At 40.5% G+C, this 20075-nt stretch overlaps 1 protein-coding gene across 1 annotated transcript in view; it reads left to right on the top strand.

Moving 5' to 3' along the window:
* The window catches only part of CEMIP (cell migration inducing hyaluronidase 1), an 87885-nt gene that overhangs the window by 26670 nt on the left and 41140 nt on the right, over positions 1–20075 (top strand). The window contains exons 9-10 of the mRNA XM_070762158.1: positions 6316–6457; positions 8681–8872. Coding sequence (XP_070618259.1) covers positions 6316–6457; positions 8681–8872 — 334 coding nt within the window. The remainder of the gene's footprint in view (positions 1–6315; positions 6458–8680; positions 8873–20075) is intronic.

Below are 20075 nucleotides of genomic sequence, written 5' to 3'. Positions count from 1 at the left end.
GCTGGTGAGGCCACATTTGGAATACTGTGTTCAGTTCTGGAGACCTCACCTACAAAAAGATTTTGACAAAATTGAATGGGTCCAAAGACGGGCTACAAGAATGGCGGAAGGTCTTAAGCATAAAACGTATCAGGAAAGACTTCATGAACTCAATCTGTATAGTCTGGAGGACAGAAGGAAAAGGGGGGACATGATCGAAACATTTAAATATATTAAAGGGTTAAATAAGGTCCAGGAGGGAAGTGTTTTTAATAGGAAAGTGAACACAAGAACAAGGGGACACAATCTGAAGTTAGTTGGGGGAAAGATCAAAAGCAACATGAGAAAATATTATTTTACTGAAAGAGTAGTAGATACATGGAACAAACTTCCAGCAGACGTGGTAGATAAATCCACAGTAACTGAATTTAAACATGCCTGGGATAAACATATCTCCATCCTAAGATAAAATACAGAAAATAGTATAAGGGCAGACTAGATGGACCATGAAGTCTTTTTCTGCCGTCAGTCTTCTATGTTTCTATGATAGATTTTTGGCTAATAGATGATGGTCTCTCTCCCAGAGAGGAATGAGAGAGAAATTTGTACGGTTTGCATTTGAAATCAAATGTAATGAGGCATGAATGAATATGTGAAGCAAAACTTAAGCCTCATTTGAAAGTTGCACTTTGCCATTTTTCAACCCAATTCTCAATTTTCCTTCTTAGAGAAACATCACTAATATTCAAAAATCTACATTGTCAAGAAAAGATGGTACTCTTAGGAGAAACGGGTTACAAAATTCTCCATATGACAAAATCCCAAGTAATAATAACTGGAGAAATGACTCCCTTAAATGCATACATGAAACTTTATTTTTATTTTATTTTGAAGTAGAATTTAACCTAATGGAGATTTTTTTTAAAAAAGAAAAGAAAAATAGGAAGAAATTAAAAGTCATCCATCTGTATTTTCCAGTTGGCATTACCTGTGGTTCCAATCATTGTGTAATAAACTGGAAAATAGAAATAATTTCTTTTTAAAGTTTATGGGACCTTTGGGTTTTTGGATGGACCGCGTTCTGCACAGTGTTGGCACAGTATATTGTTTTGCTCGGCTGGTGTGAGATGTCTGGTGTAGGGCCAACATGAAAACACATAAGAGTCATGGATCCCGGCTCTTTGTGCTATGGTTGAACTTTGCTGCTTCAGAATAATAGAATAACATAATTGGAAGGGATCCTGGAGGTCTTCTAGTCCAACCCCCTGATGAAACAGGAGACCCTACACCAGTAACGGTGAACCATTTTTTTGTTCGTGTGCCAAAAGGGTGTGTGTACATATGCTAGCATGCGTGCATGTGCCCACGCCCCTTCCCTCCCACCCCACACACATGCGCACGCCCCTCCCCGTCCCCATGCTTGCGCACAGGCTTCACTAAAGCCTGGGATGGTGAAAAAAGGGCCGAACAGGCAAACAGGAAGTTCAGAAAAATGGACTTCCTGTTTGCCCGTTATGTTATTTTTCACACTCCAGGGCTTCAGGAAAGCTCCCTGAAGCCTCTGGAGGGTGAACCTGCCTTCCCCAAGGCTGAAAATCTGCTGGCCAGCGCACACATGCACACTGGAGCTGACATTAGGGCAATGCCTCACGTGCCCTCCGATAGGGCTGCCACCTGTGGCATGCATGCCATAGGTTCGCCATCATGGCCCTACCCCATTTCAGACAAATGACTGTCCAAACTTTCACCCTACAATATTTCACCCTACAGCTTAAGTGCCAATGCTGCCTGTACCCAGATCATAGAATTATTTATTATTACAGTATTATTTATTAGATTTGTATGCCGCCCCTCTCTGGAGACTCAGGGCGGCTCACAACAATAGTAAAAACAATATTATGGCGGAACAAATCTAATATTAAAAAGAAGCATATAAAAACCCTATCATATTTTTTAAAAAACCAAACAACACATTATTATTATTTATTATTATTATTTATTAGATTTGTATGCCGCCCCACTCTGTAGACTCGGGGCGGCTTACAGCAATGATAAAAACAATATATAATAACAAATCTAATAATTAGGATCTAAAATAACAATAATACATTTAAAAAGTCTAAAAAAAGAAGAAACCCCAATATATAAAAACATACATACAGTCATACCAAACATAAATATAAAAAGCCTGGGGGAGGCTGTCTCAGTTCCCCCATGCCTGGTGGTAAAGGTGGGTCTTGAGTAATTTACGAAAGACAAGAAGGGTTGGGGCAGTTCTAATCTCCGGGGGGGAGTTGATTCCAGAGGGCCCGGGCCACCACAGAGAAGGCTCTTCCCCTAGGGCCCGCCAAACGACATTGTTTAGTCGACGGGACCCGGAGAAGGCCAACTCTGTGGGACCTTATTGGTTGTTGGGATTCGTGCGGTACTCTGGTCCAATGCCATGAAGGGCTTTAAAGGTATTATAATAATAGAGCTGGAAGGGACCTCGGAGGTCTTCTAGTCCAACCCTCTGCTTGAGCAGGAGACCCTATATTATTTCAGACAAATGGCTATCCAGTCTCTTTTTGAAAGCCTTCACTTATGGAACACCCCAACTTCTGGAGGCAAGCTAATCCATTGGTTGGTTGCTCTCACCTTTAGGAAATTTCTCCTTAGTTCTATGTTCCTTCTCTCCTTGGTTAGTTTACAATCATTGTTCCTTGGCTTGCCTTCTTCTGGTGCTTTGGAAAATATATTGATCCTCCTCGTCTGTATAAGAGCCCCTCAAATATTGGATCAATCCTAGTCCTTCTTTTCTCTAGCCTAGCCATACCCAATTCCTTTAAAACATTATTCATATGCTTTAGCCTCCAGCTAAATCCCCTAATCGTTTTTGTTGTTTTTCTCTGCACTCTTTCCAAAATCTCAACTTCTTTTTTATGTTGTGCAAACATTTCCTTTATTCAAGTGACACTTTTAACAGTTGAAAATCCTCCTCCCGCAAACCATTATTTTGAGAAAGAGAAAGGGAGAGGTAGAGAGGGAGAAAGAGAGAAAGGGAGATCTTATTTAATTTTTATTAATTTTTTTAAAAATATTTTCTTTATTAAGTTTTCACATATAATTCAAATCACACATTATTCTGTTTTACAGATTATAAAACATCTCTATTAACATTCTTATAGTAGATTTTTACCTGTTACATTCCATTATATACATTATATTTCATACTTTTATATTCTAATATTTATTACGTTCACTAACTGGTAAATAAAACTTTTTACAAGGTAGCTGTAGATTGTTTCAATTGTACTATTGCTTCATATTATATTAATTAATTTAATTTAATTAATTTATTAGATTTGTATGCCGCCCCTCTCCGAAGACTCGGGGCGGCTCACAACAAGCGATAAAACAATATTGTACAGGCACAAATCTAATATTAAGAAAAAACTAAAAACCCTATCAATTTAAAAAAGCCAAACAGCACATACATACCAAACATAAATTATAATAAGCCTGGGGGAAAGGTGTCTCAAATCCCCCATGCCTGGCGGTATAGATGGGTCTTAAGTAGTTTACGGAAGACAAGGAGGGTGGGAGCAGTTCTAATCTCCGGGGGGAGTTGATTCCAGAGGGCCGGGGCCGCCACAGAGAAGGCTCTTCCCCTGGGGCCCGCCAGACGACATTGTTTAGTCGACAGGACCCAGAGAAAGCCAACTCTGTGGGACCTTATCGGCCGCTGGGATTCGTGCGGTTTTCTATATTCTCTTTTGAACCCATTCATGCCATTTTTGCCATGTTCGTTTTGATTCCATGATTTTGTTTCCCTTGATTGAGTTTTATTTAATTTTTAATGGAACATGGAAGAAGGTAATAGAATAGAATAGAATTTTATTGGCCAGGTATGTTGGTCAGATTCATTCTTTAGATCCTGGCTGCCACGTCTGATATTGATAATCTCTCTGTTTTGAAAAGCTAACTAATTAAGAAAATTCCATTCTTCTGTCACGGATGGATCAGAAGCCATCAGGCTGCCAATCATAACAAATAATCCCATCGCGAACCATTTCATAATGATTTATCATCCTTGAAACAACGATGAGTCAACTAATCTGCCCTTGTTCCAAAACCAAAGCTCCAAAGTTTTCAGAGATTTCCGCGAAGAACTTGGCACCTCGCGATAAAGTAAAAGCAAAAATCCTTTAATACGCCCCGAGGGATTATACTTGAAAGAAGAGAATTGCCTCAAGCCATCCAAAGAGCCGCAGCCCACGGATTATTTTCATAGAGAGCAACCTGCTGCTTGTTGTGTTGGACTCGCTCCTGGATAAACCTGGAATAGATGGTTATTCTGTCGGAATTGTTATGCTCTGCCTTGCTGAGCTGTCTTCAGCACGTGGGTTTCAATCTGGGTGTCATAAGGCCTTTGAAACAAGTGGCAGCATGTAACGAAAAGACATTTGAGTCAAATAGAATAGAATAGAATTCTTTATTGGCCAAGTCCAATAAAAATGTCCAAAGATACTTCACCAGAAGAGCCCTTCACTCTTCCACTCGAAATAGAATACCCTATGAGACTAGACTTTCAATCCTGGCCCTAGAAAGTTTAGAACTAAGATGCCTTAAACAAGATCTAAGTATTGCCCACAAGATCATATGCTGCAATGTCCTGCCTGTCGGTGACTACTTCAGCTTCAACCACAACAACACAAGAGCACACAACAGATTTAAACTTAATATTAACCACTCCAAACTTGACTGTAAAATATATGACTTCAGTAAGCGAGTTGTCGAAGCATGGAACTCATTACCGGACTCCATAGTGTCATCCCCAAACCCCCAACACTTTACCCTTAGATTATCTACGGTTGACCTATCCAGATTCCTAAGAGGTCAGTAAGGGGCGAGTACAAGTGCACTAGAGTGCCTTCCGTCCCCTGTCCTATTGCTCTCCTATATCTCCTATACCTTTCTTCTATTCCTATATCTCTTCTTCTATTCTTTCATTGATATGTTCTATTACTATATCTTCTTTTCTATTCTTTCTTAGATATATTTTACTATGAGTATCTCCTCTATAACCTTCATCATGTATTTTACTATGTGTATATAGATATATACCCACTAAAACCCTCATTGTGTATTGGACAAAATAAATAAATAAATAAGTAAGTAAGTAAGTAAGTAAGTAAGTAAGTAAGTAAGTAAGTAAGTAAGTAAGTAAGTAAGTGTGATTGGACACACAGGGAATTTGCTTTAGTGCATATGCTCTCAGTGTACATAAAAGAATATATAGAGTTGTCAAGAATCATGAGGTACAACACTTAATGATTGTCATAGGGGTCAAATAAGCAATGAAGAAACAATCAATATTAATAAAAATCTTAGGATACAAGCAAATCGGGGCATTTCAGTCAAAAGATATTTGAATCAACATCTATATTAAAAAGAAAGCATTTATTTTATTTATTTTATTTGTCCAATACACAATACACAATGAAGGTTATAGAGGATATAGTAGAGAAGAAAAACGAGATATAGGAGAGACTATAGGACAGGGGACGGAAGGCACTCTAGTGCGCTTATGTACGCCCCTTACTGACCTCTTAGGAATCTGGAGAGGTCAACCATGGATAGTTTAAGGGTAAAATGTTGGGGGTTAGAGGATGATACTATAGAGTCCGGTAAGGAGTTCCATGCTTCAACAACCCGATTACTAAAGTCATATTTTGTACAGTCAAGTTTGGAGCGGTTAATATTAAGCTTGAATCTGTTGCGTGTTCTTGTGTTGTTGTGGTTCAAGCTGAAGTAGTCTTTGACAGGCAGGACATTGCACCATATGATCTTGTGGGCGACACTTAGATCATGTTTAAGGCGTCGTAGTTCTAAGCTTTCAAGACCCAGGGTTGTAAGTCTAGTTTCGTAGGGTATTCTGATACATTACAGATACATTCGCCATAAATGAAAGAAGGTACCCTGCTCTTTTTTACATTTCCAGGAAGCCTGATTGCAATTTCTGTTTTATTTAAATAAGGGTTTTTTAGTTTTTTAATTATTTAGTTTTTTTGTTATTAGATTGTTACTGTACAGTATATTGTTCTTATTATTGCTGTGAGCCGCCCCGAGTCTGCGGAGAGGGGCGGCATACAAATCAAATAAATAATAATAATAATTTGGATATATTTTAGCATTCCACTGCAATGATTTAGATAAGAAGCTACCAGGCAGAAAATGCTTGTTTTTCTCCTTCTCACAAGTGTTGCTGAATCTATGGTTCCAGTTGTTGCTGTTGTACGAGCTGTTATTCCTGATAATCATACGCTTGGCAATTATTGTGTTTGCTCCTCCCAGGCGATCACACTTGAGGGAAGGAATTTGGCAACTGAAGTCCTATACAAAAAAGGCCATGATTATAGGTTTTTTTGCCGTGGTCCAGAGCAGACGGAGAAAGGCTGTCATAACTACAGAGTGCGCTTCTTATGTGGCCAACCCGGTAGGTGACTCATGCTCCAAAGTTGAGCACGGTATAATTGGGAGGAAACTATTTTGAAATTTGCTCTACTGATTTATATACAGTGATACCTCATCTTACAAACCCCTCATCATACAAACTTTTCGAGATGCAAACCCGGGGTTTAAGATTTTTTTGCCTCTTCTTCCAAACTATTTTCACCTTACAAACCATGGGAAACCCCACCTCTGGACTTCCGTGTTTTTGCGATGCTGCAGGGGGATCCCAGCAGCGCAAAAACGGGCGCTTTGCTGGCAACGGAAGTCCAGAGATGGGGTTTCCCAGTGAGGGGAGCCTCAGCGAAATTGCGGCATCACTAAAACACGGAAGTCCGGAGGTGGGGTTTCGAGGACTTCCGTGTTTTTGCAATGGTGCGATTTCACTGAGGCACCCCTCGCTGGGAAACCCCACCTCCGGACCTCCATTGACAGCAAAGCACCCGTTTTTGCGCTGCTGGGATTCCCCTGCAACATCGCAAAAATGCGGAAGTCCGGAGGTGGGGTTTCCCATGGAGGGGAGCCTCAAGGGAATCCCAGCAGCGCAACAACGGGCTTGCACGCATTAATTGCTTTTCCATTGATTCCTATGGGAAACATTGTTTCGTCTTACAAACTTTTCACCTTACAAACCTCATCCCGGAACCAATTAAGTTCTTAAGATGAGGTATCACTGTATTCTAAAAGGCAGTGAGATTTTCTACCTCAGAGACTTAAGCAGAAGTGCATTGTTTTCTTTTTTGCACGAATCTAAAACTTTTGGGGTTTCCGCAGCACAAACACTTTCTATTTCCAACTTGGCTCTCTGTTCTCTGTAATCATGTTACTAGTCCTCATGCAGCTGTGCCAGCTGCTGAAGTACAGCAAAGGTGAAGCCTATATTCAAGTCTTTCCCTATCAGCTATCTTCCTACTTGCATGAAATATTTTCCTCTGGGCATTTTGTTTTATATGATTGGCACTCAATAGGATCCCCAGAGGCCCTTCTGCATCCTCAGGGTTTTGTCAAGAAGGTTGAATGGAAGATAGGGCAACCGCACACTGATTTCCATGACGGCTATATGTCAATTCTGTGTGTGTGTAAATAACAACACCTTCCTGATGATAATCATCAGATCTAGGTGTTTCTATATTTTACTGAAAGAGTAGTAGATCCTTGGAACAAACATCCAGCAGACGTGGTTGGTAAATCCACAGTAACTGAATTTAAACATGCCTGGGATAAACATAGATCCACCCTAAGATAAAATACAGGAAATAGTATAAGAGCAGACTAGATGGACCAGGAGGTCTTTTTCTGCCGCCAGTCTTCTATGTTTCTATGTACATTGTACCTAAATAACAACAGCATAGGGTATAAGACAGTGATGGCGAACTTATGGCATGGGTGCCACAGGTGGCATGCGGAGCCGTATCAGCTGGCACACGAGCCGTTGCTTTAGCTCAGCTGCAACGTGCATGTGTGTGCTGGCCAACTGATTTGTAACTCACACAGAGGCTCTGGGAGGACATTTTTGGCTTCCAAAGAGCCTCCAGGGGGGTGGGGGAGAGCATTTTTACCCGCTCCAGGGAAGCCTTTGGAGAGGCAAAATATGAGCCTACTAGGCCCACCAGAAATTGAGAAACAGGCCATATGCGATCTCCAGAAGGCCTCCAGAGGGTGGGGGAAGCTGTTTTCGCCCTCCCCAGGCATCGAATTATGGGTGTGGGCACTTGTGCATGCGCGATAGCGCTAGCACACTCTTTCGGGAAAAAAAGTTTGCCATCACTGGCCTAGGAGCTACTTACCTTGCTTCCTGAATAAGAGGGAGACGCACAAATTTAGCTTGTGGTTGACAACAGCTGCCTTATTGTTCCAAAATCCTTGTTTTATGATTATGCAACGTGTTTGGGTCACAGAGAATTGGAGACGCTCCTCTGCGCTTTATAACCTTCACTGACTCTCCCCGAGTCTGCGGAGAGGGGTGGCATACAAATCTAATGAATGAATGAATGAATGAATGAATGAATGAATGAATGAATGAATGATTGAATGAATGAATGAATGAATGTATGAATGAATGATTGAATGAATGAATGAATGATTGAATGAATGATTGAATGAATCAATGAATGAATCAATGAATGAATGAATCAATGAATGATTGAATGAATGAATGAATCAATGAATGAACAAATGAATGACTTTCTCTCCCTCATTGGCTTTTCAGCGAGACCCAAGCTGACCGTGAAGGTAGATACCAACGTCAACAGTACAATCCTGAGACTGGCTGACAACGTGCAGTCATGGAAGCCCGGAGACAAAATCGTGGTGGCCAGCACTGACTACTCCATGCACCAAGCTGAAGAATTTGAGATCTTGCCCTGCAGAGCCTGTAAGCCCAACGAAGTCAAAGTGGCAGGTAAGACTCAATGGCTCTTACTTTGAAAAAGAGCTAACATCCAGTGTTTGTGTGGGTATCTTTTTGGGGCTGAGAGTATTACTAAATATGAAGAAGTCACATAGCTAATCTCTTGTCTTCAACATTTATTTTTATTTATTTATTTATTTTGTCCAATACACAATGAGGGTTTTAGTGGGTATATATCTATATACACATAGTAAAATACATGATGAAGGTTATAGAGGAGATACTCATAGTAAAATATATCTAAGAAAGAATAGAAAAGAAGATATAGTAATAGAACATATCAATGAAAGAATAGAAGAAGAGATATAGGAATAGAAGAAAGGTATAGGAGATATAGGAGAGCAATAGGACAGGGGACGGAAGGCACTCTAGTGCACTTGTACTCGCCCCTTACTGACCTCTTAGGAATCTGGATAGGTCAACCGTAGATAATCGAAGAGTAAAGTGTTGGGGGTTTGGGGATGACACTATGGAGTCCGGTAATGAGTTCCATGCTTCGACAACTCGGTTACTGAAGTCATATTTTTTACAGTCAAGTTTGGAGCGGTTAATATTAAGTTTAAATCTGTTGCGTGCTCTTGTGTTGTTGTGGTTGAAGCTGAAGTAGTCGCCAACAGGCAGGACATTGCAGCATATGATCTTGTGGGCAATACTTAGATCTTGTTCAAGGCATCTTAGTTCTAAACTTTCTAGGCCCAGGATTGAAAGTCTAGTCTCGTAGGGTATTCTATTTCGAGTGGAGGAGCGAAGGGCTCTTCTGGTGAAGAACCTTTGGACATTTTCAAGGGTGTTAATGTCTGAGATGCAATATGGGTTCCAAACAAATGTGGGTTCCAAACATACAATACCAATAATGCTTAGAGTTATGTACTGCTCAAAAAAATAAAAAGGGAACACTCAAATCACACATCCTAGGTCTGAATGAATGAAATATTCTCCTTGAATATGTTGTTCTGTACAAAGTTGAATGGGTACAACAGCGTGTGAAATTGATGGTCCATCAGTGTTGCTTCCTAAGTGGACAGTTTGACTTTTCTCAGTAAAATAAACAAATAAGCATTAATTTATTTCATTTCAATTCAATTTTCATTTCATTGTGTTCAGAAATGTTCAAATTAGTATACTAGCAAAAAAAGTATTAAAAAAAACCCATTCCAGTAGCTAGAAATAACCTTTTTTACTCCGGGTCATATGTGAGGACTACAAGTGTTCAAAACATTTTTTTTTCCATTTCATTATGTTCAGAAATGTTCAAATTAGTATTTCAATGCCAAAGATGGTCAAAAAAGTAAGATTTTGCAGCCTAATCTAGATGAAAATGAACAAATTTTCACAAAAAGGGGGGGGGTCGGGCTTTTCTGACCAAAATAAACAAATAAGCATTAATTCCTTTCATTTCAATTTTCATATCATTGTGTTCAGAAATGTTCAAATTAGTATACTAGTGAAAAAAGTATTCAAAAAGACCATTCCAGTAGCTAGAACCAACCCTTTTATACTCCGGGTCTAAAAGGACCCAGAGGGTAATATTGATAACTTTTTTTGCCCAGCAAAAACTATACACCCCTAAAAAAAAAAACCCACCACCCTTAGAAAGAACCCCTCAAATGAGATAAAGTCTTGGAATTTCAAGTTTAAGATATGCAGGGAAAATTTTTTACAGGGTCTCAAACTTTATTTTGGGTCTTTTAGACCCGAGGAGAATACCAGGGTTAAATGTTAAATGTTTCGATCATGTCCCTTTCCCTTCTGTCCTCCAGACCAATGTTTCCCAACCTTGGCAACTTGAAGATATCTGGACTTCAACTCCCAGAATTCCCCAGCCAGCATTTGCTGGCTGGGGAATTCTGGGAGTTGAAGTCCAAATATCTTCAAGTTGCCAAGGTTGGGAAACACTGCTCCAGACTATACAGATTGAGTTCATGAAGTCTTTCCTGATAGATTTTATGCTTAAGACTTGGGCTTCCTTTGGCTTGTCTCAAGAATAACAAAAATGGATTGAAATGGACCCTGGAGGTCTTCTAGTCCAACCCCTGCTCAAGCAGGAAACCTTATACCATCCCAGAGAAGTGTCTGTCCAGTCTCTTCTTAATAGCCTCCATTGATGGAATACTCACAACTTCTGGAGACAAGCCATTTCATATACAGTGATACCTTGTCTTACAAACTTAATTGGTTCTGGGATGAGGTTCTTAAGGTGAAATGTTTGTAAGATGAAACAATGTTTCCCATAGGAATCAATGGAAAAGCGATTAATGCGTGCAAGCCCAAAATTCACCCCTTTTGCCAGCCGAAGTGCCCGATTTTGCGCTGCTGGGATTCCCCTGAGGCTCCCCACCATGGGAAACCCCACCTCCGCACTTCTGTGTTTTTGCGATGCTGCAATTTCACTGAGGCTTCCCTCCCTGGGAAACCTCACCACCGGACTTCCATTGCCAGGGAAGTGCCTGTTTTTGCGCTGCTGGGATTCCCCTACTGGGATTCCCCTGCAGCATCACAAAAACACAGAAGTCCGGAGGTGGGGTTTTCCATGGAGGGGAGCCTCAGGGAAATCCCATCAGCGCAAAAACGGGTGCTTCGCTGGCAATGGATGTCCGGAGGCGGGGCATTCCAGCGGCAGCGGTGGGTTTGAAAGGTGAAAATAGTTTGTAAGAAGAGGCAAAAAAATCTTAAACCCCGGGTTTGTATCTCAAAAAGTTTGTATGACGAGGCGTTTCTAAGACGAGGTATCACTGTACTAATTGTTCTCTCTCTTAGAAAAATTCTCCTTAGTCGTTGTTTTGCCTTAGGAAGCTGGTGACTTGAATCAATGGTCCAGGATTTTTTTTAAAAAAATATTTTTTAAAAAAATTACCCAGTTTTCTAAGGCTTTTTCAGGAACAGTAGTGTTACAATAAACACCTTTGCCAGTAAACCTAAGACACCAATATTTTCATATCCTCCATACGGAAGCCTTGCTGAACGAAAGGAGCTATTTTGGAGCAATTTAAATTTGTGGTATAAACAGAGGATCAGCGAGGAGTCACGTCTCTTTTGTTTGTCAGTAGCAAAGACCATTAAATTGGTTGTTAAGAATCGTGGTCACCCCCTTCGCTTTCCTGCCAATCTTACTTTTAACTCCTGAAAATGAAGGCAATTTAACACCCGTGATTCAACTCAAGGAAGCTATCAAAACAGATTAGACATCTGGCATCTGAGGGCATGTTTTGTTCAGCCTCATAAAATAGCTGCAATGAGAGGGAAATAATCTCCTTATATTAAAAAATAATAAACAAAAAACCCTAGCAGCAGCAGTGAAATCTACTTACCTTCCCTATGGTTTGGAAACCCACCACCACACAAACTTTTTTCACCTTCTGTGCATGTGTAGAAGGCTTTGTACATGCCTAGAGAGTTAAAAACCAGCAAATCTCCAGGTCTGCCTTCTGCCGCACGAATCCCAGCGACCAGTTAGGTCCCACAGAGTTGGCCTTCTCCAGGTCCCGTCGACAAAACAGTGTCAGCTGGCCCAGGGGAAGAGTCTTCTCTGTGGTGGCCCCGACCCTCTGGAATCAACACTCCCCGGAGATTAGTTTATTTATTTATTATTTATTTATTGGATTTGTATGCCGTCCCTCTCCGTAGACTCGGGGCGGCTCACAACAGCAATAGAACAATTCATAACAAATCTAATAATTTAAAAATCATTTAAAAATCCCCATTATTAATCAAACATACATACATACAAACATACCATACATAAATTGTATAGGCCCGGGGGAGATATCTCAATTCCCCCATGCTTGGTGGCAAAGGTGGGTTTTAAGGAATTTACGGAAGGCAAGGAGGGTGGGGGCAGTTCTAATCTCCGGGGGGGAGCTGGTTCCAGAGAGTCGGGGCCACCACAGAGAAGGCTCTTCCCCTGGGACCCGTCAAACGACATTGTTTAGTCGACGGGACCCGGAGAAGGCCAACTCTGTGGGACCTAATCGGTTGCTGGTATTCATGCGGCAAAAGGTGGTCCTGGAGATATTCTGGTCCGATGCCATGAAGGGCATTGCCCCTGCGCCGTTTCCGTTTTATGTATGGTTTGTCTGAGATGTATGACTGTTTTTTATATTAAGGGTTTTAATTGTATTTTTTTTTAATCATTGGATTTATACTGTTTTGTTGTTATGAGCCGCTCCGAGTCTTCGGAGAAGGACGGCATACAAATATAATAATAATAATAATAATAATAATAATAATAATAATAATAATAATAATAATAATAGGCAATATCCATCCACTGCTACCATTATGGGTTGATTGATTGATTGATTGATTGATTAGATTTCTATGCCGCTCCTCTCTGAGGACTCGGGGCAGCTTACAACATATAAAAACAGTAGGTTACAATAAATTAAATCCAATTAAATTAAAATTACATAAACTACCTAAAATCACCTTTGGTTTCTACTGTTGGGCAGCATATAGGCAATTGCCCCATTAGACACCCACACCATAACTCTTCTGGACCTGGTGGGAAAGGAAGATACAATCAGGAAAAGGTGGCCCCTCAAATAACCCAGCCTCAAACTATGATGGATTTAAAGTCAGAACCAACACCTTAAATTGGACTTGAAAGCTGCCAACCAATGCAGCTCACAGACCAGAGATGTAATTTTAGGACACACATAATCCTCAATCTGAGTATTGTATTGGCAGTTCTGTGTTAGCAAAAACTTCAGAAGAGAAGGATTTAGGGGTAGTGATTTCTGACAGTCTCAAAATGGGTGAGCAGTGTGGTCGGGCGATAGGAAAAGCAAGTAGGATGCTTGGCTGCATAGCTAGAGGTATAACAAGCAGGAAGAGGGAGATTGTGATAACGCTATATAGAGCACTGGTGAGACCACATTTGGAATACTGTGTTCAGTTCTGGAGACCTCACCTACAAAAAGATATTGACAAAATTGAACGGGTCCAAAGACGGGCTACAAGAATGGTGGAAGGTCTTAAGCATAAAACGTATCAGGAAAGACTTCATGAACTCAATCTGTATAGTCTGGAGGACGGAAGGAAAAGGGGGGACATGATTGAAACATTTAAATATGTCAAAGGGTTAAATAAGGTTCAGGAGAGAAGTGCTTTTAATGGGAAAGTAAACACAAGAACAAGGGGACACAATCTGAAGTTAGTTGGGGAAAAGATCAAAAGCAACATGAGAAAATATTATTTTACTGAAAGAATAGTAGATCCTTGGAACAAACTTCCAGCAGACCTGGTTGGTAAATCCGCAGTAACTGAATTTAAACATGCCTGGGATAAACACATCCATCTTAAGATAAAATACAGGAAATAATATAAGGACAGACTAGATAGATTATGAGGTCTTTTTCTGCCGTCAGTCTTCTATGTTTCTATAATTGCCTACACAATTGCATTGTGAACTAGCTGTAGCTTCAAGGGCAGACCCATGTTAAAACACATTACAGTAGTCCACCCAGGAGGTGGTTAGGGAATGAGGGACTATAACCAGATATCAGCAGCCTTCTCTAGATCTGAGTTTCCTTGTGGGAAGAGAAAGCCAAAATATTATTGGTCTTCTCTGGGTCCCGTCAACCAAACAATGTCGCTTGGCGGGACCCAGAGGAAGAGCCTTCTCTGTGGTGGCCCCAGCCCTCTGGAACCAACTCCCCCCAGAGATTAGAATTGCCCCCACCCTCCTTGCCTTTCATAAGCTGCTTAAAACCCACCTCTGCCGCCAGGCATGGGGGAACTGAGATACACTTCCCCCCTAGGCCTTTACAATTTTATACATGGTATGTCTGTATGTATGATTGGTTTTTATATAATGGGTTTTTAACTGTTTTTAGTATTGGATTTTGTTGTATACTGTTTTATTGTTGTTGTTAGCCGCCCCGAGTCTGCGGAGAGGAGCGGCATACAAATCCAATAAATGAATGAATGAATGAATGAATGAATGAATGAATGAATGAATAAATAAATAAATAAATAAATAAATAAATAAATTTCCTGAACTTTCTTCCTCAACACTCAACAACAACATCCAGTGCCCTGAACTTTAATGACTTCTATGATGAAACCTGGTTGTCATTGCAAGAATAGCACAGGGAAAATATATTCAAAAGAAAGGGGGTTTTTTCCCCATAAAATAAACTTGAATAAGAACTGGTTGGACATCAAAAATGTAGGATGATTTTGTTTCCTAAACAGCCCGAATATAAATGATGGGAATTCATTTTTTTTTAAATATAATTTTTTATTGATTTTTAAAGAATGAGAAGAAAAATATTACATAAATGGTATTATACACCAGTACAATTAGCACGTTTTCAAACAACGAAGAAAGGAAATTGTTGGCATGGGTGTAAGGAAAAAGGAGTATTTATGCATATGTTTTGGGAATGTAAGAAAGTTCAAAAATTTTGGAAGTGAACAAAATTACGAATGGTAATGGGAAAATAACTAAGGAAGCAGCATTATTGATAAAAAAATAGTGAGGTAAAAGAATATGAAGAAATCAAAAGTGCAGCGATAGAAAGTGTCCAGGCAACTATAGTGCTTGGGTGGAAAGATGACAATAAATGGACGATAAAAAATTGGTGCAAATATGTGGTGGATCACATTCACTATGAAATTATGGAAATTAGACTACATAATTATAATGAAGGGAAATTAGCAGCAACAATGAGGCGGTGGGAGATAGTTAAAAATTATATATTAACAACATCAGTAAGCGATGCAAATGTAAGAAATAAAATTCAATCACTCTATAAAGAATGAACAATGTAACCCAGAGACAAAGCAAATGAAGGACACAAAATTGATTCTTCCCTGGTGAAGGTTTTTTTTTCTGTATGGTGATGGTACACTTATGTTTTCTGTTTTGTTTTTTGTAAAATTCTTTAAAAAATGATGGGAATTCAGAAGTCCATGTAGATTTCAATTCCCATGCCATGCCTGGATGGAAGGATATCCCTCCCTTATTTGAGATATTTCAGTTTTCCTATCTGCATCAATTTTGGGTTTTCCTGCTATGGCTGAGCTCTGAAATATATTTTTTTCCACACTTTCTGTGAAGGATCTGATGTTTTTGATGCTTTACATCCGGACTTTGCAGAATTGGAGACTCTTGGAGCAAAAGCAGACAAAGGGCTACAGGAAAGCAGGAAGGGTGTTTCTGGGAAAGGGAGATCAAACAAAATCTAAAATCCCAGCCATTATCTTTAGACTCGTAACTAGATGGAGGTGAGGCTGCTTTCAAATCTGGGGAGAATCCTACGTGGACAGAAATGAAGCAATGCCCCGTTTTCATGGAAGAGATAAAAACAGCAAAGAAGTTGGCAGGCAAAATGATCAGACAGACTGGTTTTTATAGAGGGCTATTTCCAGTTTGGCTTTGCAGATTTTGTTTGTTTGTTTGTTTGTTTATTTGTTTATTTATTTATTTATTTAATTAATTAGATTTGTATGCCGCCCCTCTCCGGAGACTCGGGGAGGCTCACAACAATAACAAGAACAATGTAAGAACAAATCTAATAATTTAAAAAACGCTAAAAACCCCATTATTAAAAGCAAACACACACACAAACATACCGTGTATAAACTGTATAGGTCCGGGGAAGATGTCTCAGTTCCCCCATGCCTGACGGCAGAGATGGGTCTTAAGAACTTTACGAAAGGCAAGGAGGGTGGGGGCAGTTCTAATCTCCGGGGGGAGCTGGTTCCAGAGGGTTGGGGCCGCCACAGAGAAGGCTCTTCTCCTGGGGCCCGCTAAACGACATTGTTTAGTTGACGGGACCCGGAGAAGGCCAACTCTGTGAGACCTAACCGGTCGCTGGGATTCGTGTGGCAGAAGGCGGTCCCGGAGGTATTCTGGTCCGATGCCATGAAGGGCTTTATAGGTCATAACCAACACTTTGAATTGTGACCGGAAATTGATCGGCAACCAATGCAAACTGCGGAGTGTTGGTGTAACATGGGTATACCTTGGGTTCTGAACAGGGCTATACAAAATGGATTATTTGTAGATTTCTGCAAAGGTTTACTTTAAATCCATGGGAATCCTAACTGTGTAAAATGTATGTGATATTCCCAAGTCAGATGGAGGGTAGGTTTATATCTTCAGTCGTCGAGTGTGTTTATTTATTTATTATTTTATTTATTTATTTTGTCAAGTATGAATTGGTAGCATACAAAGATTATGACAATGTTTATATATATGATTAGTGATGGGCGAACCCAACGGTGTTCGGGTTCGGCAAGTTCGGATGAACTTTACGCAAAATTCGACCAAACCCAAACCCAAACGGGGAATTCCACCAAGAGATTCCGGGGCGGAGCTTTGATGTCACGAATACCGGCAGGTTGCTAAGGGCGCCAAGGTGATCACTTCCTGGATTCCATGGAATCCAGGAAGTGATCACCTTGGCGTCCTTAGCAACCTGCCGGTGACGTCAAGGCTCCACCCCCGGAATCCTCTTCGTGGGAGGGATTCCCCAGCTCCTTCAAAGGGAGGTCTTCACGTAAAAATAAACATTGTTATTTTTACGAAAAAGGACGTCGCAGCAGCGCTGCAAGCAAAGGGCTGTCCTTTCACGTAAAAATAAACATTAGGCTGGGACGGAAGGCACGCCCCTTACTGACGTCTTAGGAATTGGGAGAGATCAACAGTGGATAGTCTAAGGGTAAAGTTTTAGGGGTTTCTTTCTTCTTTAAGAAGAAAATGGCATTATTCCTTCCTAATGCTATTTTGGGAGGATGGAATGTAGTACCCTAGTGGTTAAGGCTTATTGATTAGAAAGTTGGCAGTTCAAGACCCATGATGGGATGACTTCCTGTTACTTGTTCTAGCTCCTACCCATCTATGGTTTGAATGATGCAAATCAGCAGTGGGTTGCTCCTGGTTTGGCCTGGTTCTAAGAACCGGTACCGCCAAGAGTGGGAGGCTCTGCCCACCCACCTGGGATGCTTCTGAGCATGCGCAGAACCGGTAGTAAAGGGTTTTAGAAACCACCTACTGATGCAAATGTAAGTATATAAAGAGGTACCACTTGGATGGGAAGATAATAACATTCCTTAGATTCAGCATATAGTCATGCCAGCCACATGACCATGGAAACATCTTCAAACTGCCAAAACGTTTGGAGCGGTTAGTATTGAGTTTGAATCTGTTGCGTGCTCTTGTGTTGTTGCAGTTGAAGCTGAAGTAGTCGGACATTGCAGCATATGATCTTCTGGGCAATACTTAAATCGTGTTTTAGGTGCCGTAGTTCTAAGCTTTCTAGACCCAGGATTGTTAGTCTATTTTCGTAGAGTATTCTGTTTCGAGTGGAGGAGTGAAGGGCTCTTCTGGTGAAATATCTTTGGACGTTTTCAAGGGTGTTGATGTCCGAGATGTGGTATGGGTTCCAGACAGATGAGCTGTATTCGAGGATGGGTCTGGCAAAAGTTTTGTAGGCTCTTGTGAGTAGTGTGAGATTGCCGGAGCAGAAGCTACGTAGGATTAGGTTAACATTAATCTGAGCCAGCAGTGTGTAGCAGCTCCCCAAAAAGCCAATAGAGTTCTAGGCTGCATTGACAGAGGGATAGAATCAAGATCACGTGAAGTGTTAATACCACTTTATAATGCCTTGGTAAGGCCACAATTGGAATACTGCATTCAGTTTTGGTTGCAACAATGTAAAAAGGATATTGAGACCCTAGAAAAAGTGCAGAGAAGAGCAACAAAGATGATTAGGAGACTGGAGGCTAAAACATATGAAGGAACTGGGCATGGCTAGTTTAATGAAAAGAAGGACTAGGGGAGACATGATAGCAGTGTTCTAATATCTCAGGGGTTGCCAGAAAGAAGAAGTACTCAATCTATTCTCCAAAGCACTTGAGGGTAGGACAAGAAGCAATGGGTGGAAACTAAACAAGGAGAGAAGCAACTTAGAACTAAGCAGACATTTCCTAACAGTTAGAACAATTAAGCCGTGGAACGGCTTGCCTCCAGAAGTTGCGAATGCTTTTGCTGTGGGTACGTTTGCCATCAAACAAGGCAATTCCTTTAGAGTGAATGGCTGTGGGTTATAAACACAGCACCACCGTTTCTGAAGGAGGTTAAAACCTACCTAGCCAAATTTACCTCAAACCACCCTTGGCTGTTTCCTTATCTCGCATCATGTCAAATCAGCAAAAAGCACTTTGTGTAAACAACGTCCAGCACAAGAGATGTCGAGAAACCTCTTGCTACACATTCAACATTCTTGCCACAACACACTTAGCAGGTCTGGGCAAGTAGCTTAGGAAAGCTGAGGCTAGCATTAAAAAACATTGCTGCTTCCAGGTGGATGTTTTATAATTCACATCTTCTGGATCAGGTGGGTGTTTGAGCGAAGAATCCTCATCCAAAGAGAACACCTTGCTGGAGATATTTTTGAACTTTTGGCATCATTCCTTCAGATAGAGTTTTGTTATCTATCTATCTATCTATCTATCTATCTATCTATCTATCTATCTATCTATCTAATCTATCTATCTATCTATCTATCTATCTAATCTATCTATCTATCTATCTATCTATCTAATCTATCTATCTATCTATCTATCTATCTATCTATCTATCTATCTCTCTATCTATCTAATCTCTCTATCTATCTATCTATCTATCTATCTATCTATCTATCTAATCTATCTATCTATCTATATATCAATCTATCTATCTATCTAATCTATCTATCTATCTATCTATCTATCTATCTAATCTATCTAATCTATCTATCTATCTAGTCTGTCTGTCTGTCTGTCTGTCTGTCTGTCTGTCTGTCTGTCTGTCTGTCTGTCTGTCTGTCTGTCTGTCTGTCTATCTATCTATCTATCTATCTATCTATCTATCTATCTATCTATCTATTTATTAGATTTGTATGCCGCCCCTCTCCGTAGACTTGGGGCGGCTCACCACACAATAAAACAGTTCATAACAAATCTAATAATTTACAATTTAAAATATTTTTAAAAACCCCATTATTAAGCAGACATACATACAAACATACCATACATGAATTGTATAGGCCCGGGGGAGATATCTCAATTCCCCCATGCCTGACAAAGGTGGGTTTTGAGGAGTTTACGAAAGGCAAGGAGGGTAGGGGCAGTTCTAATCTCTGGGGGGGAGCTGGTTCCAGAGAGTCGGGGCCACCACAGAGAAGGCTCTTCCCCTGGGGCCCGC

The sequence above is a fragment of the Erythrolamprus reginae genome, chromosome 10, assembly GCF_031021105.1.
Source record: "Erythrolamprus reginae isolate rEryReg1 chromosome 10, rEryReg1.hap1, whole genome shotgun sequence".
In the NCBI taxonomy this organism is placed as follows: Eukaryota; Metazoa; Chordata; class Lepidosauria; order Squamata; family Dipsadidae; genus Erythrolamprus; species Erythrolamprus reginae.
This window is presented reverse-complemented; position numbering and strand designations above follow the sequence as displayed.